General features: G+C 51.7%; 2 protein-coding genes across 10 annotated transcripts in view; both read right to left on the bottom strand.

Moving 5' to 3' along the window:
* The window catches only part of LOC102380930 (aldehyde dehydrogenase family 3 member B1-like), a 16,229-nt gene extending 12,568 nt beyond the window's left edge, over positions 1-3,661 (bottom strand). The window contains exons 1-4 of one of the 3 annotated variants that reach the window (XM_025215214.1): positions 3,272-3,661; positions 1,756-1,984; positions 980-1,142; positions 45-155 (exon numbers count right to left, since the gene is read on the bottom strand). In XM_025215214.1, coding sequence (XP_025070999.1) covers positions 45-155; positions 980-1,141 — 273 coding nt within the window. In that variant the 5' untranslated portion in view covers position 1,142; positions 1,756-1,984; positions 3,272-3,661. Of the gene's footprint in view, positions 1-44; positions 156-979; positions 1,143-1,314; positions 1,643-1,755; positions 1,985-3,271 lie in introns of those variants that run through there. The other 2 variants (XM_006033403.3, XM_025215215.1) reach the window with 2 other exon arrangements.
* Positions 3,662-7,303: 3,642 nt separating this feature from the next.
* The window catches only part of LOC102380358 (aldehyde dehydrogenase family 3 member B1-like), a 48,910-nt gene continuing 35,293 nt past the window's right edge, over positions 7,304-20,920 (bottom strand). For 6 of the 7 annotated variants that reach the window (XM_025215216.1, XM_025215217.1, XM_025215219.1 and 3 more), the window contains 8 exons: positions 12,301-12,411; positions 12,073-12,193; positions 11,864-11,949; positions 11,418-11,499; positions 10,640-11,026; positions 10,249-10,412; positions 9,538-9,637; positions 7,375-8,741 (listed from right to left, as the gene is read on the bottom strand). In XM_025215216.1, coding sequence (XP_025071001.1) covers positions 8,548-8,741; positions 9,538-9,637; positions 10,249-10,412; positions 10,640-11,026; positions 11,418-11,499; positions 11,864-11,949; positions 12,073-12,193; positions 12,301-12,411 — 1,245 coding nt within the window. In that variant the 3' untranslated portion in view covers positions 7,375-8,547. Of the gene's footprint in view, positions 8,742-9,537; positions 9,638-10,248; positions 10,413-10,639; positions 11,027-11,417; positions 11,500-11,863; positions 11,950-12,072; positions 12,194-12,300; positions 12,412-20,920 lie in introns of all 7 variants that reach the window. The other variant, XM_025215220.1, reaches the window with a different exon arrangement.

Below are 20,920 nucleotides of genomic sequence, written 5' to 3'. Positions count from 1 at the left end.
GGGGAAAGAGCCTGAGCCAGCCCTGGGGTTGCATCCACCCCTACCAGATTCCTGTCCACATGCTCATCCTTCATCCAACTGCTCAGGTTGCTCAGTGCATGGTTGAGCTCATTTTTGCATAGGATGACCTCAGAAACCTCCACCTCAAAGCAAGGCTGGAGACAAAAAAAGCAGTGTTAGTGCTCCCCTGGCTATGGGCTAAGTGACACCACTCTGCTCAGCAGGTACCCACAGACCCCACTGCACAAGGGCAGCATAGGGCACAGATATAGCAAGCCCAAGGCAACTTTGACCAGGTGCTCTAGCACTAGTCTAGGGACTGCTGACCCCTTGCTAACACTGACCCCCCACACAAATAGCCGTGTCTGAGTGCTATGCTCTCCACCCTTGCTGTTTGCTTGCAGGAAGGTGGTCTGACCTCAGCTGTACATGCCCTCACCATCTCCCAGCTAGACCCAGCAGTGCACTAGACATGGGACTGATACCCTAGCCAGTCCAAAATGCTGCCAGGCAGCTCTTCTATAACGCAAGTTATCCTGTGCTTCACACCTGCACTGCATTCCTTGCTCTGCCTCATGCACAGAGCCCAGGTCTTACTCCGTATCTTCAAGGTGCTGTCTGGCCTGGACTCAGTATATCTGGGAGCTAATCAAAATTGGGTGAGGCCAAGGAGGACTCCTCTGTCCCACAAGAGCTTTTTGTGCCTAGGCAAAGCTATCCATCTGCAAGTACTTCCTTGCAGGGGACACATGCTCCACAAGGGACCATGCACCTCCCCTCCTTTTGCTTCATATCCAGATGCCCTGTTCTGACCTGCCTTGACAAACAGAAACCCAGATATAGGCACAAGATTGGGTCAAAACACCCCAGCCCTGTGCACCTACTCCCTGGCCAGAATAAACCCCTTGGCCTCTTGCTGCTAGTCCTATTGGGGAGACCCAAACTCAGCAACCCGCTGAGCCACGGCATGGCCCCTCACCTTGCGCAAGTCTGCGGCCAAGGCGTCCATAATGGACTTCTTCTTCTCATCCAGGAAGCGGCCCAGCGCCTCCAGCTGGGAGACCCGGTACTCCATGGGACGGGTCCTCCCCGCCAGCCAGGCAGCGCGCAGGCGGCTCACCAGCCCTGCATAGGGGTTCATGCTTGGGAGGAAGAGGCCAGTCAGCCCATGCCGGCAGGACCCACCTTCACCTCCACCTGCCCCCCGCACCCATCCTCACAGCCCTCACCCCTGTGCCCCTCTGGCATCTCCCACATGCTGCAGCCACCATCCTGCCCACAGCTTCCAGGCCCCAGTCCAGGCCCCTCACCCACCCCGCTCGCCCCGCCCTGCCTCCTGGGTGCGGGGGTGACAGGAGGGCTGTCAGTCCTGGCTCAGCCCCGTCTCTGCAATGGGGAGGGCTGAAGGCAGGTGGGGGCCGGGGCCTTTTGCTGCGCCGCCACCAAGCGGGAGCCCCCCCCCCACCCCGCGAACCCACTGCTCCCCAGGGGGCGGTGTGGCCCCGGCTCCTTCCCGTCTTTCTACTGCTGATTGGGCAGCTGCCTGCGGCAGAGGGCGCCAATTGGTCGGGCCGGGCTGGGGGCGGGATGCATCCCCAGTGCTCCCTGCTCCCCTGCCGGAGCCGGGGCGGGGGCTGGCAGGTTGCAGCCGAGCCCGGGGGGCCCCTGGCCCCCCTGCCCCGGAGCGGGCGCCGCGCTGGGAGTCAAGGAGCCTGAATCCGGCTCCGGCGCTTGCCCCCAGGGAGGTGCTGCTACCTGCAGTTAGCTCTTCAGGGCCTCGTCCTCTGGCCCTGCCCAGAGCCCGGTGTCGGCAGAGGGCTCCCGAGGGCAGGGTTTGGCCACCCCATGTTGTGGCGCGGCCCTCTGGACAAGCGCTGTTTCACCGTCCGTGCCGCCTCCAATAAGGCCTGCGGCTTTTCCTCCAGAGGGAAAAGCCTGGCGCGGCCCCAAGTGCTGCCCTACTGCTCAGCTGAAAAAAGGGCTGCTGCCAAGAGAGGACGAAATTGTGTCGCATTATGCTTTAATGAGTACGCGTGCCCTCTTGGGGGCTGACAGCGTAATAGGATTGACTCGTCCCAGGGATGCTTTATTTCCCTCCAGCATGCTGGTGGGAGCAGCCCCAGGGCCCCGCACGCCCGGTACAAGTGCTGCCTGATGAAGGGTCTGAACAGTCCCAAGGCAGCGAACTGCCCGTTGGCCATTTATCTATGAGCGTAGATTTGCAGCACAATTACTACTTAGTAATTTACTCTGGGTTTACTCCACTAGATTTATGCTGCAGTAAGAAGCAGACGCATGCCCAGCTCTCCCAAACTGGCCGCCTGCAGTAGGTGCTATTATAGCCCTTGGCCCCAGTTTGCGGGCTTGCTGGTTTGCGCTGACCAGAGAGCTACTCTGCAATCAAACTGAGAGGGGACTGGATACTTAGTGCATGAAGTAACTTTCCCAGATAAAGTTCCTGCACATTTTTCAAGGGGTAACTTCAACCTAGATTTGAGTAAGTTACTACCTAGTAGGGCTCTGCACTGTACAGCTGCTCCCATCTTATGTAGTAAAATCAATTGACTGGGTGGTAGACATACTGCAGTCCCTCACTCCGTGGCACCAGGGCTGCTACTAGGATTGGAGACTGGGGAGCAAAGACTGAGCAAGGAGTGGCAGGCTCTGAGCTGGATGGGACTGGTTTGGGAATTTGAAGGGAGGGGGAAATGGGAGAAGAAACTAACAGGGAAGGTTGGATGACAGGAGGGAAAACTGAGCAGGACAGGGGTGGCTGGTTGACCCCCGAGCTGGTTGGGGGACAGGAGGTGCTGACCTGAACTCCTTGGCTGGGGGAGGGTGCTGGGGGAGGAAGGGGAGGGTTGAGCAGCATGGTGTTCAGGGCTCTTTATCTGCTCTCTCCCCTTTGCCATATCTACTCATCCTGCTAACTTCAATGTGAAACCCCATCCTTGATCAGAGAACAGAGTGAGACACTTACTCCCACAGTGGCAGGGTAAGGAACCAAGGGATGGGTTGACAGAGCCCAAAAATTGGGCCTGAACCAGGCCTGTAATACAGGGGACAGTATCAGCAAGCTCTGGGTGATCCCTAAAATGTTGTAGCCTCACCTGGCTGCCCATGTCCACCACACTATCCTCATCCCAGTGACCATGTGCCCTCACCTGAGCCCCCACCATCTCTGCCTTGCCCTCCCTACAGACTCCCCTGCCCACTGGGCTCCAGAGTGTATGGAGATGTCACAACCCACGCCTCACCACATTTTTTTTACCTCTTGCTGTGCGCAGTGCCCAACAGCCCCTGCCTGAGGACTTCACGGTTGCTGTGCTGATGTTGCCTGACCTCCTGCCAGCGTGAAATGCTCTTCTTGTGGGGATGAGCCTGGTGCTTGTTCAAGCATTAGAGGCTTATCTGTGCAGAAGTATCAAAGTCTCTGCCTAGTGCTGAGGGCAGAGTTCTCAGAAACAGAGATAGCAGGATTGGAAAAGCCTCTCCGAGCTAAGGCAAGACTTCTCTTGCACTTCTTGCTCTGCCTCCAGGAGATCCTGACATTCCGCTCTGCCAGCTAGTATAATCTGAGCTCCCAGTAACTAAGCAGCAGCTTAACTATTTAGCTGAGCGAGTGTCCCCACCCTAGTTAGCACTGCTGCTCCCTAGGACAGGCTGGGACAGCTCACAGTCATATGACTCCACTGCTACAAGTACCATTGGCTCTCTGATGGGGGAGGGATGTAAGGGGAGGGGAGTGTTTGTGATACAAAGGGAGGAAATGGAGTAGTAATGGGGTGTTGATTGAATGGACAATAATAGGGAAGGGGGGGAATATGTTTATGAAGGGGGGGGAAGAGGGAGTGAAGCAATCACAGGTGTGACTGGGTGGAAGAAGAGGGAGTATTTGTGACTATTAGGGGACAGACCAGAGAACAGTTAAATTTGTGATTGCAAGTGATAGATGAGGAGATGGGTGTTTGTGGATGTGATAAGTGGGTGGGTGAGGGGAATCAGGGAAGTCATGAGGGGTGTTTGTGATTGGGTGTGGGGCAGTTTGTGGCTAGGTGGATGTGGGCTGGGTGCATAATTGTCATTCAGTGAGTGGCGGGGATAAGCAAGGTGAGGGCTTGCTTGTGATTGAGTATGGGGAAATGGACAGGATGTAGAGGCTTTTGTAGCTGTACTGGCTGTGAGTGAGGATATAGTAGGTTCTGTGACTGGACAGGACATCTCGGGGAGCATTACATTGGTGGGCACCCTACAGCAGCTCACCAATGTGGCTGGACAGATGTATGGGTGAGTTGATGGCAGAGCTGGTAACTTGGCAGGAGAAAAGGGTGAGACAATGGAGATCATTGTAACTGGGCAAGTGCAGGTTGGCAGAGTGTGGGGTGTTTGTGACAGACTTGGGGTGCTGTGTGAGGCAATGAGGGGTACTTATGACTAAACAGTGGATGGGGAGATGACAGTTATTACTGTAACTGGGCAGGTGTAGCTCAGGTAAGGCAATGGGGTTGTTTATACCTGGACAGGAAATAGGGCAAGGGAGAGGTTATTTCTGGGTGGGAGATGAGTGAGGAAGTGGGAGTGACTGTGATGAGTGTAGGAGGTAAAAAGGTTGCTTGTGCCTGGATTGGGGGGATGGCTGAGAAGTATATTGGTGCCTGGGCAGAGGAAAAGTGAGGAAATAGGTATTTTTGAGTGGGCGATGGTGAATGGGGTGATGGGGTGGTTGTGACTGGACAAGAGTAGAGTGGAGTGAGACAGCAGGGTGTTTGTGACTGGGTGAGGAGCTAGGGGAGAATGACTTTTTTTTTAGACTGGAGAGATGGGAAGGCAAAATGCTTTTTGTAAATGATCTGAGGCAATGGGTGAGATGATGGGTGTGTTTGTGTTTGGACCATCGGAAGATGGATGTGGGTGTTTGTGACTGATGGAGAGGTAAGTGAAGTCTTGTGAATCTTTGCCATGGGGTATGTTGAGGGGACTGGAAAGACAACAGGACTATTTGGGGGATGTATGAAGGGATGGGCTGGTTGACTGATTTGAGTGGGGATCAGGGAAGCAATGGGGTGATTGTAGGGTGACTACCTTTTTAAAATGGAAAGGCAGAACACATGCCCACCTCCCACCCCACCCAGTGGCACGGCAGGAGCAGAGCCTGTGGGAGGATGCAGGCTGCCCGCTGCGAGTTTGGGGCTCCCCACCCTACAGCCCTCCCCCTGGGAGCCAGGCACCGTCATGGTGAGGTGCTCCCTGCCCACCCAGCAGCCATGGGGGGCACAACTCCATGCCACCACCATCCCCACTGCTTCCAGACAGGCAGGGGGTGCCTTGCCATAGTAGAGGGTGCCTTGCCATGGTGGGGCAGGGCCCCTGGAGGGGAGAGCAGCAAGGTGGGGAGCCCTGAGCCTGCAGTGGGCAGCCTGCATCTGCCCCTACCCCACACACACATCTGGGGGGGGCATGTGCCCCCTCCCACCCATAGACTTACCTGTAGGGAGCTGCTCTCCATAGCTGCCTGGCTGTATTCCCGGCCAGGTGCAGATGTGTGCATGCACACATGGCACCCATGTCCCACTCCCCTCAGCCTGCAAGGGGAAACCCACGTTTTTCTGCAGCAAATGGAAAACCCGGATCCCTGCACAATACTGGAGCTCCAGGACAAGTGCTGTTCTGGAGTCATTCAGCACAGGACCAAGACCTGATGTTCAGATTTCAGGACTGTCCCACCCAATTAGGGATGGGTGGACACCCAAGGTGAATGTGACTAGATAGGTGGGGAATAGATGTAGTAAATCCAGTTGAGGAGTTCTGTGATCATAAAAATGTTTATCAGTGGGCAGAGGTGAAGGTAAACTATGGTGGGTTTTGTCACTGGGTGAGGGAAGGGAGAAGGTTCAGGGTCCATGTGAATTGGTGTGAAGAAGGGCACCCTGCAGCAGAACGCCAGTTATTGGGGAGCAGAGTTCTTGGGGAGGCAAAAGGATGGTTAATAACTGGGCAGTGGGAATAAGTAAAGAAAAGAAACATGTTTGTGACTGGGCAGATGGAAGTGGGTGAAGTACTAGGGGTGTTTGTAATGGGTTGCGGGAAGATCAGGGGAGGCAACGGGGGGTGATTTTGAGACTGGGCAGTTGGATAATATATGCAGTAAATCCAGTTGTTTATATTAGGTAGGTGGGGAATTGAGCATATGGGGGTTGTTTAAGACTGGCTGAGAAATGGGCAATATCAGGTATGTCTGACTGGCTGGGAGGATAAGATTAAGGGATTTGTAACTGGGCAGCTGCTAGCAAAGGTAGTGAGAGTGGTTATGACCAGATGAGTGGAAGGAATTGGTAAGGCAACAGTTATGTGTGTGACTGAGAAGGCAGTAAAAGGCTGGCTGTTGCTGAGTGGGGAATGGTGAGACTATGTGCGTGTTTATGGTTGGGGGAGGGTATATGTGAAGGGGTCTGGGAGCTGAGAGCCCAGCCCTGGCTCAGTCATACGGAGCTGTTTGCTGGCTGATGCTGCTCTCTTATCAGAAGTGGGCTCACACAGTCCCACAGTGGAGACCAAATGACATCTGCACCCCTTCAGGGCAAGTGCCTTGAAATTAGCATTGAGTGAGCTGCTGCTGGAAGTAATGCAGGCAGCATAGTGCTCCCTTTGCACGAGGCCAGACTGGCCTCTAGAATGAAGGCTGGTGTTACTGGTAAAGTCAGGTAGGCGCAATGCAGCTGTGAGCTAAGGAGCCTGGCTTGTATTAGATACCAACATCCTCCCTGCCCCTGCCTCATCACTGTCACATCTTTATGCTACAGTAAAGGTACCTTATGAAAGGTAACTTTGCAGTTGCATTTCTAGAAACATGTACTTGTGTGACAAGCAGCCATGTTTTGGAACAGTTGAAACTTGTGGTTTGCACCACAAGAGATGCGAGAATGATTTTGCCGGTATGTACCTAACCCTCTCTCAGAAGGGCATCTCACTGAGCCAACTAAATAAACCCATTTAAAAAGAAAAATGGAAACACAGGAACTCTTTTGGGGCAGTGGAGTCCAGAGAAGGTTTTGAACTGGCCTCCTATGTCCCAATCCAAGTGTCTGCTGCCTTGCTAGCACTCTTTGTAACCACCATGTACAGCCCCTCTGCTATCCCTGCACTCTGCTGGTGGTCCCCAATCCCAGACACAGCTCCTCACCAGTTCTTTCACTGCTCCCTTGCACTGACTGCAGGTCCCACTTCTTTGCTTCTCCCAGAAGCTGCTTAATTACAACAGGTAGAGGAAGAGGCCCTGACCTTGGGAGCTTTGGATGCAATCACCAGTGCCAGTTCCTGAGCCTCCACTCCAGCCTCCAGCCAGCTGAGCTGAGCTGAGGTCTGGAGGGTGAAGGAGTCACAGGGGGAGACCAGACAGGGGAACTCAATGCAGAATCTTTACTTAAGCAAAACATACAGGGCAGAACATGGAGCAGGATGCAGGAGAAGAGATGGTACCTAAAGTAGAGCATGGTGGTGGAAGTAGGAAGAGAACCTGGCATGGGTAGGGACCCTACTTAGTTTGCGATTTTGTGGATTTCATTAAATCAAGCACTGTCTGTGAAATCAAGAAAAAAAACTTACTAAAAATAAAATGCTGGCTCCCCAGTGGGAGCAGCCAGCAGTCTTCATAGCCACTAAAGCCCATCCTCGCAGTCTCCCAGTGAGGTGATGCCACCCACATGAAGAGGAGCAGCCAAGATAGTGTCTGCCCACCCTTTGCTGCTGATTGGCTGAGAGGGAATCATGATGAACAATCAACCACTCTGTGCCAATCAGCAGCAAGGGGCAGGTTTGTTGTGAAAAGGCCAGGAAATCAGTCTGTACACTTTGAGTGGGCCACAAAAATCCCTTTCTCTTGCCAAGCTTTAGGTAGATCCCTAGGTAGGGGGCATAGTTACCAGGAGGGTGTAGTCAACCAGGGAGAGAAGGGTGCAGATTGGGACCCAAACTTCCTAACAGCCCCCCTCCCCTGGGTCAACTAGTCTCAGAGCAGGACATTGGGGTCAGCATCATTTGTCCCCTTGGACATGCAGAGCCCTCCCAAGAGCCATGCTGTAGCAGCCAGTGGGATGCTGGCCTGGGACAGCTCCCTGGGGGTCATGGGCTCATTGTCTCTGCAAGACAAGGACATGCCTTGAGAAGGTGCTTTGACATTTCTGATCTGCCCACTCCCAGCAACCAAGCCAGTGGGGCAAGACTCCAGGGGGAAGTGGGTGGGGAGGCAGTTCTGAGAGTCAGGGAAATTCCTGTCCTGCTGGCCTGAGCAGATGGAGAATGGGGCAGGACCCAGGTGGGGTGGGAGGGGCAGGAGCTTTCAGGAAAGGATGGGGCCTGGAAGGGAGAAGATTTGTTTCCCCCCTTCTCCGAAGAGTAAGGACAGAGGGAGCTGAGTTTCTGTGAAGGAGGAGTCCAGAGCTTCTTGTCAGTGTGGCTCATTACAGGAGCCCCTTCCTTCAACCTATGTAGTCAGGGAGCCTGTGGGTAGGTGTGTGCTGCTTGGTGGGGTGGGCTGAGCCGCTCCCATGCTCACATCAGAGTGCAGGCCCCCCTGCGCTTGACCCCAAAGGCAGCGATCAGCAACGCCATCTTTTGGTCGCTGTAGGGTGGGTACCGGATCCGATTGATCGCCTCCAGGCCTGCGTTACGTAGGAGGCTGGCACGGTGGTGAGTGAAGGTGTCGAAGCTGAACTTGCCATGGTATTTTCCCATCCCGCTGTTCCCTGCAACACAAAGCCTGACTCAGATACTGCCCCGAGGACACGGTAAAATATGTAGTTCTGTCATCTTTCTGTACAATAGGCGTGACTCAGTATGCCCAACCACTTTGTTATGCTACCTACTGGGTGAGAAGGAGTTAAAGCCTCCCTTTGGTCACAGAAGGCAGAGAATGACATGTCTCCCAGGAGAGGAGAAAGAGTCGCAGGGTTGGGACTAGGGCTACCAAGGCTGGGACACAGACAGAAACACCAAGGGAAGTGCTCCAAGACAGCTGAGAGGCAGGGATGACTCGGAACTTGTTGGGTCAGACAGTTCGCTTGGAAAGGCTCTGAGGGAAGTCTGGCTTGGCCTTCAGCACCTAAGCCTTGTCTCCTGTCCCCGCTGTGTGTTTCAGCTGATTAGCAAATCCAGCTTCCATGCAATCCCAATAGCCACATCACACCATGCTCTCAGCTACCTGGCCCAGTGTATGTCACCATCCCATGAGTGGGTTCAACATGTGGATATGCACAGCCAGGCCTCTCTGTCACTCGGGGCAACAATGGCCAAAGCAGGTTAGATCTAGACTCTGATAGTCTACAGCCCTCTCACTGAGCATTATGCTCTAGTACCACAGGGCACTGACCCTCCAGCCCCCAGAACGCACCCCCATGTGGGGGTGGTCTCTCAGGCTTAGTCTGCTGCTGGGCCTTTGACAGGAAAAGAGGAGTGAAAGAAGATCAGCCCTAGACTGAAGCAATGGGTCAGGGATAAATAAAAACAAGCACTGGTGATATGGGCAAGGGGGCCCAAACATACCAATCCCACCAAAGGGCAATGAAACCAGTGAAACGTGCAGCAGGGTGTCATTTCCACAAAAACCACCGCTGCTCGTCCGGTCCAGCAGCTGGTGTATTGCCTGCCAGAGAAACAAAGCACATGACGGACCCCCAGTTCAGCCCCCACCCTAAACCTATAGCTGCAGTTTATACCCCTAACCCCTCTCCTACACCTGCACCTCCTCATGACCAAGAGCCATTCTGTTGCCACCTAAATCTGTGCTTAGCCAGTGCAGTCTGACTGGTATAAATCCTAGCATGGAGTGCTGAGCAGGCACAGCCCAGGAACTGTGAGCATCAGAGTAGTGTCTGCTGGATACCAGCATGTACATAATGCCCAGAGGGGAGGTAAGAGGGCAGGACTATGCTCCCAACCCTGAAGGCTTCCGGGGCAGCTGACCAAAATGACACTCAAAGGAGCTACTCCTAGACTGGCCAAAGCATACACAGAGGGTTGCCCTGCTGCCAGGTGGTCAGTCTCCATCGTGAGTCAAAGTGGAGCTGCTCTCCTATGGAGATGAACCCCAGGGCTGGGTCACCTGCCTATGCTGCCTTTCCTGCACCTGGAGAGAAAGGGTGAAAAGCCAGTGATGGCATGAGCCCTGGGCCCTGCAGTAAGATGTTATCCAGGATGAGAACTGACTCTATACACTTGCCCTGCCCTCTTCTGCATTCAACCCCTGCTCCATACCTTGTTATCACAGAAGGCATACAGGGACAGCGGTCGTTCCCGGGCATTGATGAAGTCGATGGCTTCCTCCAAGTTGGCCACGGTGACAATAGGCAAGATGGGCCCAAATATCTCCTCCTGCATGATGGGTGCTGATGTTGACACATCCACCAGCACTGTGGGGGCTGCAGAAGGAGGGAAGGGGTCACCACAATCACAGGGGTATGCAGTGTCCTTCCCATCATGGCCCTGCCCTGGGACTGTAGTTCCCCTGTTCTTTTCTCCCCAGTTACCCCAGACCTTTTACATGGGGGTGCCTCTGCTCTGCCTACCTCCTCAATATAGGAGATCCCCTGTCAGCCAGACCTGAGCACTCCCCAAAAGCCTGTGTCCCCAATCTAGGGTCCCTCACCGATGTACCGCTCCTTCGCATCTGTCTGCCCCCCGATGGCCACACGTCCACCATTCATCAAGGCCTGCAAGCGCTGGAACTGCTTGTCATTGATAATGCGAGCATAGTCAGGTGACTCCTTGGGTTCAGCCCCATAGAAGTCATTGATGGCGCGGCGCAGGACAGGCAGTAACTTTTCCTGTGTCTCCAGGGTGCACAGCACATAGTCAGGTGCAATGCAGGACTGCCCTGCATTGAAGAAGCGCCCCCAAACTATTCGGTTGGCCACATTCTGCAGGTTACACTGGTCAGCCACATAGCAGGGATTCTTGCCCCCCAGCTCCAGAGTCACTGGTGTCAGGTGCGTGGCTGCAGCTTTCATGATGATCTTGCCCACTCTGGGGCTGCCTGTAGGGGAGGAGGAAATGCATGAGGATAGAGATCCTGCTAGTAGCCTGACAGGGGGCTTGGGGACTGGGACTAGTATAAGACGCAGGTAATTGCAGTCTCTTCCAGGAGTAAGAAGGACTCTCTATCTGCCTAGAGCTCCAGTCTCTTCTCTACACAATGTCCCTGAAGTCATCCCTTCATCTCTGTCATCCAGCTGAGCTTCTCTCTCTTGGTACAACCCCTTTTGGTCAGTCAGAGCAGCAATGAGGGCACTGGCTTCATGACCCAGGCTTTGTCCCTGTGCTGCTTGGACTGGGAGCAGGGGTGCAGAAAGTCTGAATGATGCCCCTTTTGGAGTGGAAGTGAAGGCATCTTTGGGGTAGGGGATGTGGGATTACTTGCGTCATACCAGTGAAAAAGATGTAGTCAAACTTGTTCTCCAGCAGCTTTGTAGTCTCCTCCACACCAGCAGTCACCACAGCGAAGCAGTCCTGCAAGGGAAGAGAGGGCATAGTGGGTTCCCACTTTATCCCACACCCTTCTGCCCGTCTTGCCCTCCTTACTAGTCATAGCAGGGTAACTGGGTAAGTGTGGGTACAGTAACATGGCATGATACATCTGGTCCTATGGGGAGGGAAGATATGGTAGGCATGGTTGGGAGCCAGCAAGGGGTGTAGAGCAGAGGACATATTGTTGGAGATATAAGGACTGGCCGAACATTCAGGGAAGAGAGCATGTGGTGAGTAGGATGCTGGAGGAAGTGGAATAGGTGTGGTTTTGCAGGAGTAGCTCAGGATATATGAGGAAGGGGTTCAGATCAGGACATGGATGCCTAGGTAAGGCACAGCTCCTTACCTTGTCCAGGTAGTTGGGCAGCATCTCAGATATGAGTGCCTCGGAGTTTTTGCTGATCTCAGAGGGTTTGATGATGACACAGTTACCTGGGGAGAGGCCAGGCAGGATGTCACTGTGTAGCTCAGAGACATTGTACCATCACCTGGATCCCAGCACCCTAACCCATCACTGGGGAAGTGGTTCCTTGCTGGGCTCAGAACCTGACTCACCAGCAGCAATGGCCCCAATCATTGGCAGCAGGAGCAGGTGGATTGGGTAGTTCCAGGGCGCAATGATTAGTGCCACCCCATAGGGGTCCTTGCGGATGAAGACTGAGTCCAGCTGAACCACCTGAGGTAAGGAAAAAGCCACAATGTCAGGAGCAGTCTTCTAACTTACCCCTAGGCATGTCCCCCCACCTCCTGCCAGCTCAGCAGCAGGGATACACCCTCCCTTACCAGGTTTTTCTCCACGTTCTCATCTTTCATCCAGGTGGACAAATTGTTGATTGCATAGTTGACCTCGTTCCTGACCAGGAGAATCTCAGCAAACTCTCCTTCGAAGGGTGGCTGCGGGCACAAAGCAGTGTTGGCACCAACCCTGCTGTGGGCACCTCTCCCACCCCTAAGAGTGACTCAGCTCCACTCAGCAATCCCCACAGACCCTGGTGCACCAGGATGGCACAGATACAGACAGCTTGGGGTAGCTGGGGGAGGCACTCTACGAGCAGGCAACCACAGTACTGTCCTCAAGACTGATGGTCACCTTGCTTTGTCTCAGCCAGTGCTGTGCTAATCTAGAGGCTGCTGGCTCCTCACTAACACTGACTCTCCACTACACACACAGCAGCATCCTAAAACCTGAACTCCTAGAAGAGTAGAGGGCTCACTGTGGGCACCAAGGCATATGCAAGCAGACTCCATGCCTTGCCTGGGAGCCCAGCTTTGAAGAACACCCTGCCTTACTCTGCATTCCACATGCACCAGTTTCCAAACATGAGGCACAGGGACGTCAGGGCCTCCACTGGGCTGTGCCCAGCAGCAGGAGCCCCTCCCCCCCCAACACGCCCCTGGACGATCAGATTTTCCCAGACCTGGCTGGGCTGGGGCTGCCCCCACATGAGTCTCTGCTGCTGAGTTGAGCCATGCCTGCACATGTCCAGCTGCAGGGGGACTCAAGGCACAGTGGCAGCAGCCTCTGCCACCTCCGCCCCCATAGAGATGGGGAGGGAGCCCCCTGTGGCCCTGGAGTAGTGCCCCCAGGCTCCAATCCTCCCACCACCTGGCTGGGCTGGGGCCCCACTTACCTTCCCCTGCTCCTGGCTGGGCCACACAGTCAGACGCTCACCACGGGGGCCTTGATCTGGCCCCCACCTCTTCCCTCCCCCACAGATTTACCTGCTAGGGTGGGGGGCAGCAGGTGTGCATATGTGTGCACACCCAGCTGTCCCCACACTAGCCAAGGATCTACCAAAAGAGGCTCCATGATCTACCTTTAGATTGCAATCTCCAGGTTGGTGACCACTGCTCTAGTATTTTCTGTAGTCAAAAAATGAGTGAAAACGAAGAGCTGGCATTTTCTGAGGGGTGTCTTGAGACTAAGAAGAGATGCCCTGAGTCTAATGCAGGGTGCCTTGAATCTAAAAAGGTTGAGAACCACTATTTTAAGTGTTGCAGTGATAAAAGTTGTAAGCTAGAGACACTCCATTACTTAGAAGATTAAAGAAGTTGGGAATTGGGAGATGGTCCTTCAGTTATACTAATTGGTTAGAGAAACAGACCAAGGGTCTGCAGAGATTGCCTACTGCTCCACAATAAAATGTATCCCTTTGTTCTTCTTATTCACATATGCCAGTGTTTACTGAACACAGCGCAGAGTAGCTTGCTATACAAGCTTGTTACCTGTTTACTATGCCTACACTTATGATCTGAAGAGAAAAAACCTTTGGGTTGACAGGCTTCATGCGTGGCTTTGCTCAAAAGCTGATTTTTCCCCCAAAAGCTGAGAAAAATCTTTTTACAGTCTACTTAAAGATTTAGGCTTTCACAACTCCATATTTGCTATCTTCACATAGAAGAGGCATATCGGGATGAACTTCAAAACTTGGCCTGTAAATCTGGATCATGTACAACCAATTTTGATATCATGTATATTCCTTTTGAAGTCATTGCTAGGCATGCTCATCAGATATCTAACAGAGCAATAATCCTATTCTGTCTGCCCAGACAAATGCCATTTTCTGTATTGAGGCACCTGCTAAATACAGGCGCCACTATCCATGAGATAGCCTCTGGGTTTTAAGATCTTCAAGCCTCTGTCTGCTGGACAATATTGTAAAACTCTTCAGTGCTGTTGAAGAAAGCCGAGAGTCAATTAGCAAGGCCTGAGCCACTTGACCACTTAAACAGAGCCTGAATACTCATCACAGGAAATTAACACTATCTAAAGTGAATGCTCCAGGTCATGAACGACGTGTGCCCCCAGCGGGGGGGGCACGGCAGCAGCAGGAGCGCGGCAGCAGGAGCGTGGCAGTGATAAGCGGGAGCTCCTGCAGACACCGCTAGCGCTGTCAGTGGTCGGGGAGGGAGGGTGGCGAGCGCTGACCAGGGGTCAGCGACCACCCACAGATGCTGCTGGCAGTATTGGCAGTGGCCAGCAGTGATCACTGACTGCCTGCAGATGCCGCCGGCAGTGTCGGCAGTGGCGGGGGTGGCGAGTGGCAACCGCCTAAAAGCACCACCAACAATGTCAGTGGCGACTTTTTGTAGGGGGTGCACTGCCATGCTCAGGGGTGCACATGTACCCACGTGCACCCCCTGCTGCAGCTCTAGTTATGTGGATGACAGCTAGTGAACTATAACACCTCCTGTAGGTTTTGCATAATGATTTCCCAGAAGACCCTGAAACAAATAGATAAACAAAAAGCTCAAGTGTCGATGATTTTTTTTTAACTCTGCTACAGTGACCAGGAAGTCTGTAAATGAGGAAGGTTGCTAGAAAAGTTAAGTACTGGCAAGTCAGTGCTAGACCAGATGACAGAAGTGGAGAGAAAACTTCCTTTTCAGGAACTCCACTATTACTGAAGGGTAGGTTTGTATAACTATGTGGTCTCCCAAGGACCACCAGAGAACTGTTTTGAGCTGCTTCTTCACTGTCTAAGAATGGAGGCATCTAGGTTCCCCAGAGTTCAACACAGTTGCAACTGACAGGTGAGAGGAAACCTTGAGCCTGTTCTATTCTGACAAAGGTGCCCAAACTTGGTAACAACACAAGGGGAGACAAAGCAAAGAGTTGACAACTAGAAAAAGGATCAAAGGAAAATAGGAGAGAAACACCCCACAGGGCTGTCCCTAGGGGCAGTGAGTAATATCTTGTGAGTCTGGTATGTGTGTCACTGATTTGTTTTTCTGTACTTAGAGGATTAGTGTGTGAGTGTTGGTACTAATAAAGGAATTCAATAAGATGTTTTGGGTTTACCTGCCTGTCCTTTGCCTAATTAGAGGGTGGGGTTTCATGTGTTACAATCTGGGGTTTGGATATAAGCTTTAATTTAAATAAATATATATATGCATATATATATATATATAGACTTCAGGTACCAAGCGCCATCACAAGCTAATATCCTGTTCTCCCATTATAGCAAAAAGACTGTGTCCATACTGATAGTATGATGGTTCTCAAATGGGGCTGCCATGGCATTCAGGGGTGCTGTATTTGGTGCACAGGGTAGTTCCACCTGGCTATGGCAGCATTACTCCAGTTGCGAACCATTGAGAGAAGCTGAAATAACACAAGTAATTCTCAACTGTGTGATACCAAGTTTAAAAAAAATATAGAGGGCTGCTTGGAATCTAAAAAGGTTGAGAACTACTATGATAGTATACCCGCTTGTCATTCAGCCCCTAGCCAGGGGTGAGGTGGTGGGGGGATGAGAAGAGTTTAAATGTGAGTTTCATTCAGTTTGGGTACCTTTCCTAAAGTCATATTAAAGTCAGCACTTGTGAAAGTCCAACAGCATGCATGCAAGATGCTAAAACAAAGGTGGAAGGAAAAAGAAAGGCATGGATGTACATGGAAAATGGGTTAAATACAACTTGGGTTTACCGAAGTTAGATCATGTCAGCCTAACCTGGTATCCTTCTTTGATACAACAACCAGGTGTCTAGCTAGGGGTAGATAAGATGGACCTGCACTTCCCTTCTCAGCATGCTCAGTAGGCTGTAGGTGGAAGAGATTGCTTGGGTACTCACAGAACACTATGAAAGTTCTGAAGCTACAATCATAGAAAAAAAGATGAGTACTGCTTGCTTGATGCCAGATGAGGCTCCTCTTACCTTTCAATTTAATGATGTAGTAGTTAGGGCACTTGCATCTGCACCTGCATCTCCTACTTCCTAGCACAGTGCTCTAGCTACTTGTGCATGTAGCCTATGAATGGCTAATTTGTGGTCCCCAGGCTCCTACCCAGGCACCATTTCCCACACATGCCTTGCATGGCAGCAGCAGCCAGGGTCTCCTGGCTCGCCCTCTGACTTCCACTTCCTGGTCCTGCCCCACCTGATAGGGAGGGGTGGTGCATGGCAGCCTGTGGTGCCAGAAGAGCCTACAGCGATGCAGCAAGGGAGCCCATGTGCAAGGAGCTGAGGTTAAGGCCAGGACACCCAGGCATGCAGTGCAGCCAGGGAACGTGCACACACACAATGCTATGAGGGGGCACCCATGCAGTGTATGCCATGGAGGGCTTGTGGCTTATGTTTCATAGATTTCATAGACGTTAGGGCTGGAAGGGACCTCAAAGATCATCAAGTCCAGCCCCCTGCCCCAGGGGCAGGAAGTCAGCTGAGGTCAAAGGATCCCAGCAAGATAAGCATCCAAACATTTCTTGAATCCAGAGTAGGTGCCTGCACCACTTCTGGAGGGAGTCTGTTCCAGGTCTTGGGGGCTCGGACAGTAAAGACATTTTTCCTTATGTCCAACCTAAAACAGTCTTGGAGGAGTTTATGACCATTGGTCCTTGTTTTTCCCTGGGGTGCTCTAGTGAACAGACATTCTCCCAGATCCTGATGCACACCCCTTATATACTTATATGCAGCCACCAGGTCCCCCCTGAGCCTGCGCTTTTCCAGGCTGAAGAGTCCCATGGCTCTCAGCCTCTCTTCGTAATGCCTATTCTCTTGCCCTCTGATCATGCGTGTGGCTCTCCTCTGGACTCTCTCAAGCTTCTCCACATCCTTCTTGAATTGTGGAGCCCAGAACTGGATGCAGTACTCCACCTACGGCCTCACCAAGGCCAAATACAGTGGGAGGATGACATCCAGAGATTTACTTGAGAAGCATCTATGGATGCAAGCCAGAGTTTTGTTTGTTTTGCCAGCTGCGACATCGCATTAGTGGCTCATGTTCATCTTGTGGTCAGTCATGACCCTCAAGTCTCTTTCAGCCGTGGTGCTAACAAGCGTAGCACTGACGAGCCTATAAGCATGCTGCGGGGGGGTTTTCCCAAGGTGGAGTACCTTACATTTCTCAATATTGAACATCATCAGGTTTGGGTCCGCCCACTTACTCAGCTCATCTAAATCAGTTTGGATCACTAGCCTGTCCTAAGGTGTGGACGCTACGCCCCAAAGTTTAGTGTTATTGGCGAACTTAGCCAGTACGCTTCTGACACCAATGTCTACGTCATTGATAAAGATGTTAAAAAGAAGATGTTGATAAAGAAGTTGGTGCAGCCTGTGCAGCATGTGGCCCCCATCAGTGTGGTTTGCAAGATATGGGTCTTGCAGCCACTTAGAGACAGATATTCAAAAAACCTGAATCTGAATTGATTCACTCTTTGCAAGTTAGTCTAAGTTGTGCAGCTTAAACTGATTAATAACTGGACAGACATTCTCTGTTAAATCAGGAAATGCAGCCACATGCCTGCAGTGGTTCAAACTAAAAGTCAGGGGGGCGCTAGAGCATGCCTGCCGGCCACTGCCAAAGGAGAGGGAAGAAAGACACCCTCCAAGGCTCTCACCCCTCCCTGCCAGACACCAGCAAGGGCTAGCACAACATACCGGATGCCAACCACCAGCAGGGAAGGAGTGGAGGGCAGCTGCTGCCAGACTGAGGAGTGGGGATGGGGAAAAAGTCCTTTCTCTGAAGCAAGCACATATTGAGCACAGCAATTTGCAAAGCATACAACAGGGAACTACCAAAAATCTTCCTCTAAGCTAAGATACAGCCCAGTAAAACACAGCATACACAACTTAGTCTAACTTAAAATGTAAACCAGGAAGACAAGAATTAGTTTTACTAATCCTGAGGGCAGAGTGTCTCCTTACAGCCAGGCATTCATGAAAGCTTTGTTTAGGTATTGCCACCTTTTACACCTTCTGCTTTATAATGTAAATGTAGCTCTCTGCATTTTTTGGTGAAGCTTTTTGCAACTTTACTTAACTACATCTCTGACATGTGTGATGATTCTCAGGACCTTGCCAACACTTCCCACCTCTCAGTCTGGTCCTGCGGGTCTTAGCTCTGGGCTCACAGGTGCCTTGGATCTCCACACAGGGGCCTAGCTTGCCTCTCTCCCTGCTGCCCCCCACCATCCCCCCAGGCCAGGCTGTGAAATTAATCCCCTCCATGCCTGGCTGCAGGCAAGCTGCAGAGACTTCAGCCAAACCCCCAGGAGTTCCAGAGGAGAGAGGGGACAGAGGGAGGAATTACCTCCATCCCTGCCTGGCTGCAGGCAAGCCACGGAGGTGGGGCAGGGGGTGGCAAACCCCAGCTGTGGTTCCCATGGTTTGCCAGCAGAGGGAGGTGGAGAGGGGACAGAGGGAGAAATTTGCCTCAGGGGCCATGGCAGGCCAGCTTCTGGCCACACCCTGCCCCTGCTCTAGCTAGACAGCAGAGGGGAGGGGCCAGCCCAGCTCACTGGAGCACAGAGCAGAGCTGCCCAGACAGAATGCCGGGATGCTGGGGGAGTCTGGTTTAACTTAAACCAGCAAAGGGTCTGGGACAGACATTGCATAAACCAGTTTGAGCCAAATCAGTTAAATCTGATACTACATTCAACCAGGTTTATCTCAAACCGGTTTTGGTCATTTTCAAACTGGTTTATGTGCACTGAATGTCTGTTCTGTTACAGGTTTAAATAAGTTTCTGATCACTTAAACCAGTTTATGTGTAATGTCTATCCCTAGCCTCCAGAATTTGGACAGCCCTGCGCTAGACCATACTCCAGGTATTACCATGGGTGGATCCAGAATCATAGTTAGGTGGTGTGGGCATGATCTCCTTGAGTCTGTGGCACATGCACTGTAAGCTCTCTGAGTACCCTGGCTATTGAGCTAAAAGGTGAAAGGATCTCCTTGCCATTTTGCTTTTGGACAGGTCCATATATACCTGGGCAATTGTGTTCTCCTACAGGTGAGAATGGAATGAAAAAGTCACAGAAGTGATGACATTTGCACTTACACAACTACCTAAGTGTCATTTAAGCTCATAAAGATGAAATGGGATTTAGCCCAAAGTTAGGAAGCATCATCATTACAGGGGAGAATGGGGCTATCATACTGGAAGAACTAGATGATCTTGAGGAATGGAGTCACTGAAATAGTGTTGCTCAAGAGAAATTTGACCTGGTTCCCTGCCAAATATCCTCCATTGTCCATTGTTTTCTTAGAAGAGTAGGAGGCTATAAAGAGAAAAAATGGACATTACTAGGGTGGGACTAGTACTTTGGCACCTAAACAGAATGGAAAGGAATGTGAGACTGTACAAGGCACGTTTTGTTCCTAATCATGTCCCCCTCTATTTTCACACTGGGATTACAGGGATGATTGAGGAACAATGCATTTATTCCAAAAATCTGTCCACAGAGTGAGCATTTGTGAATCTAACTTTTAGAGTACAGGAGAAAGAGTGGAACATTTGAGAGACATCTTTGTTCTGGAGGCCTCTGAAAACTAGTCCAAAGTAGTTTCTCAGGTTGCTGACAAGTTATTTCCATAGAACTACAAAGTTGGTAGTGCTCAAAAAAATAGATCACCCTGAAGTGTGCATATGTGCATAACCCCCTGGCTGGAGCATAACAAAGGAACCCTCTCCAACCAGAGGGTGCATGGGTGCTGCTCATTAGCTCCCTCCACCTCTAGGGGAGTCTGTCAGTGAGTAGACTCGCCTCTACAGGATCCTATCACTCTGCTGGTGCTGCTCCTTTAAAGTTCCCAGTGCTTTAATGGGCAATTGGTTTTTTAGCACCCAGCTCCCAGGTTGCTCTGTCACCCTTACAACCTGGCAGAGACACCCAATGGGTTAATCAGTGGGTCAATGACAGGGGCTACATCCCTTTTCTAATGCTAAAATAGGGCTGTGACCTGCCACCCTCAGCAAAGCAGCAGTTCTTACAGTTAAGACACTTGCTAACACATATGTTTGGTCCAAGGACCCTAGAAGAACCAGAGGCCCTTATTTATTGTTCCATTAACTCCCAGGCTCCTGCCCATTCTGTTAATGAAGAACAAATCCATGAACCTGGCATTCTTTGTGAAAGTGGAGAAGTGGGATTTATCATGACCACAAAAGAACATCAGTGGCAGTGCATCTGCATGTCCAGGCTGGGCTAGATGCAACCAGGGATTTATTTTCACAGCATCCTGGACCACCACAAGAAAAAGGCCTTACTCTCTAACCTTTGCTTGTAAATAACAAAGAGAAAGCAAATCTGATGCATACAGGTCTGTCCAAAAGCCAGGAAGCTGTGGAAAGAGGTGGGCCCAAGAGTTAACAAGATGCTGACCTTAACAGGAAAACTTCTCCAAAGCGTTCTGTCCTAGGGCATTCACTTGCTGTGTTGGGTCTGATTCTGCCACAAAAGCTGCAGAAGTCAAACAACAGCAGTGGCCCCTAAGCATGTGATTTTACAAAGGTGTGAGCGAAGGATTGTGGTTAGTATACTGTGACAGCATTCAGGACTTTCAGTTGGCAGCCAGAGGGCAGCATGTGATTGGAGAGTTTTAGATATAAGAAAAGAACTTGGCCTCCATTCCTAGGTCTGTCAGATATAAATAATGGGGTTGTTTCATGAGTGTCATA

Source organism: Alligator sinensis, unplaced genomic scaffold (genome assembly GCF_000455745.1).
Source record: "Alligator sinensis unplaced genomic scaffold, ASM45574v1 scaffold998_1, whole genome shotgun sequence".
NCBI classification, from domain to species: Eukaryota; Metazoa; Chordata; order Crocodylia; family Alligatoridae; genus Alligator; species Alligator sinensis.
The sequence above is the reverse complement of the archived record's forward strand: the minus strand, read 5'-3'. Positions and strand labels throughout refer to the sequence as shown.